Source organism: Zingiber officinale, unplaced genomic scaffold (genome assembly GCF_018446385.1).
Source record: "Zingiber officinale cultivar Zhangliang unplaced genomic scaffold, Zo_v1.1 ctg30, whole genome shotgun sequence".
In the NCBI taxonomy this organism is placed as follows: Eukaryota; Viridiplantae; Streptophyta; class Magnoliopsida; order Zingiberales; family Zingiberaceae; genus Zingiber; species Zingiber officinale.
The window spans coordinates 506,501-512,258 of NW_024589931.1; the positions used below are offsets into that span (position 1 = coordinate 506,501).

At 38.2% G+C, this 5,758-nt stretch overlaps 1 protein-coding gene across 2 annotated transcripts; it reads left to right on the forward strand.

Moving 5' to 3' along the window:
• The first annotated feature begins 236 nt into the window (after window positions 1–236).
• LOC122037367 (probable potassium transporter 11) lies at window positions 237–5,408 on the forward strand. 2 transcript variants are annotated; one of them, XM_042596813.1, is made up of 10 exons: window positions 237–687; window positions 792–1,001; window positions 1,559–1,784; window positions 2,348–2,593; window positions 2,815–2,865; window positions 3,072–3,332; window positions 3,439–3,491; window positions 3,576–3,690; window positions 3,765–4,019; window positions 4,107–5,408. In XM_042596813.1, the coding sequence occupies exons 2-10, from the start codon at window positions 882–884 to the stop codon at window positions 5,093–5,095; spliced, it is 2,316 nt and encodes a 771-aa protein (XP_042452747.1). In that variant the 5' UTR covers window positions 237–687; window positions 792–881; the 3' UTR covers window positions 5,096–5,408. The 2 variants fall into 2 exon arrangements, with proteins under 2 accessions (XP_042452747.1, XP_042452748.1); XM_042596814.1 differs by lacking the exons at window positions 237–687; window positions 792–1,001 and having other exon boundaries at window positions 1,687–1,784; window positions 2,348–2,391; window positions 2,474–2,593.
• The last annotated feature ends 350 nt before the right edge of the window (window positions 5,409–5,758 follow it).

Below are 5,758 nucleotides of genomic sequence, written 5' to 3' on the forward strand. Positions count from 1 at the left end.
TTCTCATTATATTTATAATAATTAACTGTCGCACGTTGTAAATTAAATTACTTACAAATTATATTGAGGTGATTTTTAATAAGTAGGTATTAAAATAAATAAATTTAATAATTTAAATAAATTTTGACCATATAATAATTTATTAAGATGCTATTTTAATATTGTTAAAAAGAAAAAAAGAAGCTCTTTTACTTGTTTCCATAGACAACATTATATTAACTCAGGGCTAAAATGGCAACGCAGTTAGTAGGAGCAACACAAGGCTCATCTTTTTCCTCACGTCTCGCTTGATAAATTGGACAAAATCATTGCCAATGGCCGAGGAATTCCTCTCCGCCTCTCTCTCTCCCTGTCCCTCTTCCTCTGGAATCCCCGCGCTGACGTCCTCTGCTGACGGCCCCCTTACCGGCTTCCCTCAACTCGACGCCCACCGATTCGATTCACCAAACTCTCCACAGGTGTCGCCGGTTCTCGCCTCGACGTTTCTCGGCTTCTCTCCAGACGCTGGGGACACTTGGCCCACGGATACTGCCGCAAGGCTGGATTTTTGGCTATTTCCGTTTGAAACTTCGGTTTTTATTTTGCCTGCGGGATCGTGCGTTCTGTGTCAGGTTCCACTGGTCATGTTGTAGTGGAGTTTATGAACGCGGAGCTCTTTGGATTTCGTTTCTACGTTGGCCGAGCTAGGTTAGTGTTTTTTGCTAGTGTTCGGTAAAAGCGTCCTTGAGGGTTCCAGATTCGAGCTCAAGTGAGGAAGATGACTCTTTTTTCTGATTTGTTTCATGTCACAGCTTAGCATATCGCTTTTTGGCTAAACTGGGAGTTTGGACTTCGCGTAAGTATCAGGAAATTGCACATTGTTAAGGGATCAGTGGTGCTTGATGGCGTCCAGTTCTGGAAATGATGAGACGAACAAGGGGAGCATGTGGGAATTGGATCGGAATCTTGATCAACCTATGGACGAAGAAGCTGGCAGACTTAGAAACATGTACAGAGAAAAGGTGTTCTTTAATTGATCCGAGTATTGCCATAGGATGTAGAAATATTTGTTTCTTTCTTCTTTAGAATTTAGAATTTTTCTTATAGTTGAACATTAACATAATTGATCCAGTCGTATGCATCATCTTCCATCACTTTTTTCTGCATCCACTAATTGAACATATCTTTTTAGTCATATCCACTATCGAGGGGTCTCACTACCTTTTTGACATTTGTTTCAGTCTATTATGTGATGATTAATAATTGGTCAAAATCTTTTTTAGGTCAAACACCATGTACAAATTAATTGTAGAAGATTGAAGAAAGTGGTTCTCACTTCCAATAATTTAGAAATTTGGACTTCAACTTTGAGAATTTATGGTTCTGTTTGAAGTTCGATCCTTGTTTTAGTGAAATTTCTGAACTCTCTCCTTTTACTTCTTTTACTTTTTCTTTTTGAGAAATAATTTTAGTGAATGATCAATAATTTTCTCATCTTTCTTTATTTTCTCGGCTTGTGTAGATTTGCTTTGATGTTGTCATTTAAGCAATTTGAAGTGATGATAGTTCTTTTTTGCAGAAATTTTCAGCCTTATTGGTCTCCAGATTTGCATTTCAGAGTCTCGGTATTGTATTTGGAGATTTGGGAACCTCACCACTCTATGTGTTCTATAATACCTTTCCTCATGGCATTAATGATCCAGAAGACGTTATTGGAGCTCTGTCCTTGATCATCTACTCGCTCACACTAATTCCCCTTCTTAAATATGTTTGCATTGTGCTTAGAGCAAACGATAACGGTCAAGGTAAGCTAACTCTGATTTTGAAATTTTAGATACATAATTTTGCGAAAGCACATGTTCGTGAAAATGGAAGCATCAGGATAAGCGAACTCTCAAAGAAGCATAAGGAAATGAGCCTTGACCTTAAATACTGTTCTGAAAATTTCATGTTGGCCTCTATTTTAGCTCATGTCTGACATTCTATGATTTCCTGTGTGATGTTGGATCCTTCTCCATCTTTTCTTTTTTATTAGTTTTTATTTTCACACAGATAAGTCCATCAAATCAAATAGAGTGTAGAAGTTCCTTAGAAGATTTACTCCATGTATCAGATATGTATTAAAATTTTCACTGTGATGCTCCAAAACTGTAATCCTGAGTTAAAGTCAAAATAGTTGTCTTACATGTGTAAAGTTCACTTATTGCTAGTATTGCCCATCAATGATTTAGAACAATCCAGTACAAAACTGCTGCTTTATCACATCAAAAAAATGTGGGAATTAATGTAGTCTTAGGATATTTTAGTTCTATTGTAATTTTAGTGCTCTATCGTGTATTAAATATAAAATCTTTATTCCCTCATTCAGGTGGTACCTTTGCTCTTTATTCGCTGCTTTGCCGACATGCAAAGGTGAATACTATTCCTAACCAACATAGAACTGATGAACAACTTACAACTTACAGTCGTCATACATTTGATGAGAATTCACTAGCTGCAAAAGTGAAGAGATGGTTGGAGTCACATACTTTTAAAAAGAATGCTCTGCTCATTCTTGTTCTTGTTGGCACTTGTATGGCGATCGGTGATGGGATTCTCACTCCGGTCATCTCAGGTGACACTCCTCTATCATATTTGTGGTGTTAGAATATTTCTCTCTGGCCATTTTTGTTCTGTTGGAGTTGTGACTGAACCTGATTGTTGGGGGGTAATGTTAGTGGTGTAGTTGCCTGTCTTATTTGTTGAAATGTTTAGATAGTTCATTTTATCTATTTATTCTTTGCAATGATCTTCTGCATCTTCCTTTTATGACTACATGGCTGATATTTTTTGCAGTTCTTTCTGCGTCAGGTGGCATAAAGGTTAACCATCCAAAGATGAGCGATGGTAATTCTGCAACCTTGAATTTTTTTTTTCTTTTTCTTTTTCCCACAGTCTTCTTCTATGAAATGCTAACTCTAAATGATATAATTGAAAACAAAAGTCAAAAAAGAGTCTCTATTTATGTAATTTGGGCAAAGAGATGCTTCTAAACTTTTCACTGTGATAAATTTCACTTTACACTCAATTTTTGTTTTCCTTCAATATTTCAGATGTTGTTGTGCTTGTTGCGGTGGTCATATTAGTTGGTCTGTTTAGCATGCAACACTATGGCACTGATAAAGTTGGTTGGCTTTTTGCTCCTGTTGTGCTCATCTGGTTTTTGTCGATCGGAGCCATTGGCATTCTGAATATATGGAAATACGACAGCTCGGTTCTGAAGGCTTTCAATCCAGTTTACATCTGCAGATACTTTATACGAGGGAAACGTGATAGTTGGATTTCACTAGGAGGAATTCTGCTCAGTATAACAGGTTCGCTCTTGCTTAGATTCACACATGATGCACGTTGGAGCTAGAAACTTTATACCTTCTGATTATGTTTGGAAGATCACTCTTCTGTCCTTGTTTTGTTTTGCAGGAACAGAAGCATTATTTGCCGACTTGTGTCACTTCCATGTATTAGCTGTTCAGGTAAGTAGTAGAGTATTCTGTAATAGTTATAGCTAGGCTACATCCGTTAAGTTTCTTTTTTTCTAATACCATCTTTTGATGCAGATCGCTTTCACTGTAATTGTGTTCCCTTGTCTTCTATCGGCATACTCTGGGCAAGCTGCATATCTTATTCATAACAGAGACCATGTTCATGATGCTTTCTACAGATCCATTCCAGGTTTCTTGGCCTTCAACCTTCCATTTGCTTTCCTCCTTTTTTCAAGTGTTTGTTGTGACATTTAGTTTTTCTAGATGGAATACACTGGCCTATGTTTATCATAGCTACAGCAGCAGCAATTGTTGCTAGCCAAGCCACCATCTCTGCAACATTTTCTAACGTCAAGCAAGCTCTTGCGCTCGGTTGCTTTCCCAGGGTCAAGATCGTGCACACATCGAAGAAGTTTCTCGGTCAAATATATATTCCAGACATCAACTGGATTCTCATGATTCTCTGCATAGCTGTTACTGCTGGATTCAAAAATCAAAGTCAGATTGGAAATGCATATGGTAAGCTGTCGGTGCATAATCTAGAATAGATGAATCATAATTCTGGCTGTTTATGATACTGAAGACATTCTTCATCATTAAAAACAGGAACCGCAGTTGTGATAGTTATGGTCGTGACAACATTGCTCATGATCCCAATCATGCTGCTGGTCTGGCGAAGCCATTGGCTCCTGGTCTTCATTTTCACTGCTCTATGTTTGTCCGTGGAGCTTCCTTATCTAACTGCTGTGCTTTTCAAGATAAATCAAGGAGGCTGGGTGCCTCTTGTCATCGCTGCCACAACTCTCGTGGTGATGTACGTTTGGCACTACGGCACAGTGAAGCGATACGAATTCGAGCTGCACAGTAAGGTGTCCATGGCGTGGATACTCGGCTTAGGTCCAAGTCTCGGTCTAGTCCGTGTTCCCGGAATGGGGTTCGTGTACACCGAGCTGGCCAGTGGCGTCCCGCACATCTTCTCCCATTTCATCACTCACCTCCCTGCCATCCACTCGGTGGTGGTTTTCGTCTGCGTCAAGTACCTCCCAGTCTACACCGTGCCAGTGGAAGAACGCTTCCTTGTCAGAAGGATAGGACCTAAAAATTTCCATATGTTCCGCTGCATTGCAAGATACGGGTACAAAGATCTTCATAAGAAGGACGATGACTTTGAAAAGATGCTGTTCGACGGCCTCTCTCTCTTTGTTCGTTTAGAGAGCATGATGGAAGGGTATTCAGATTCAGAGGAGTGCAGCTTACCAGCACAGCGGATGGAAAAATCCACAGACTCAGCCGTGGATCTCAGTTATGCATCTTCTTCTGATCTTATCCAACCTGCTCCATCTCAGGGATCGACTAGTCTGGCGAGTGCGACGGCCGGCGATGAGTTGGAGTTCCTGAACAGGTGCAAGGAAGCAGGGGTGGTGCACATTCTCGGGAACACCGTCGTGAGAGCCCGTCGAGAATCCACCGTCGTAAAGAAGATTGCTGTGGATTACATATATGCTTTTCTTCGAAGGATCTGCAGGGAGAACAGTGTGATCTTCAACGTTCCTCATGAAAGCCTACTGAACGTTGGGCAGATCTTTTACATTTAGTCTGCTTGTGCAAATACAGTTCTTCATCTGATAATTTTATGAACGGCAATTCGAAGAAGAGGGATGTCAGCGGATCAGAGTTTTTGCTATGTGTTTTGAATTCTAGTTTTTTTTTTCCAATACGAGGTGAATTTTGCCTGTAGCAGCATTGTCTGTATAAAGTCACGAATGTTGTAAATTAGGCTTGTTAAAAGCCGAGTTTGCCTTACGTTAGATTATGGATTTATGGGTGTAATCTAGTCGTGCTCAGTCAAACTCTTGAATATTTGAGTTTGACTTATTTATAATCGAACCGATCCTTATTTAACGAATATATTTATGACTCATAAATTTTTATCAAACCTAAACAAACTTAATAAATATAAATTATAATTTTAAATATTCATTAAAAATTAAATTATATATTTAGAAAAATTATAATGTTTTTAATTAAAATTTATAATTTTATTTTAATAAATAAATTTAATATATTTGTCTATATATTTCATTAATAGAGTGTAAAATTTATAAATTCAATATCAAAATTATAATTTTTTTATTTAAAAATTGATTCATGAGCTTAATAAATATGTTTCACGAGTTAACGAGCTGAATATTGTGAAGATTGAGCTTGTTTGTTTATCTTAACGAACCTGAGTTTTTATCGAATCGAACTTCGAATAA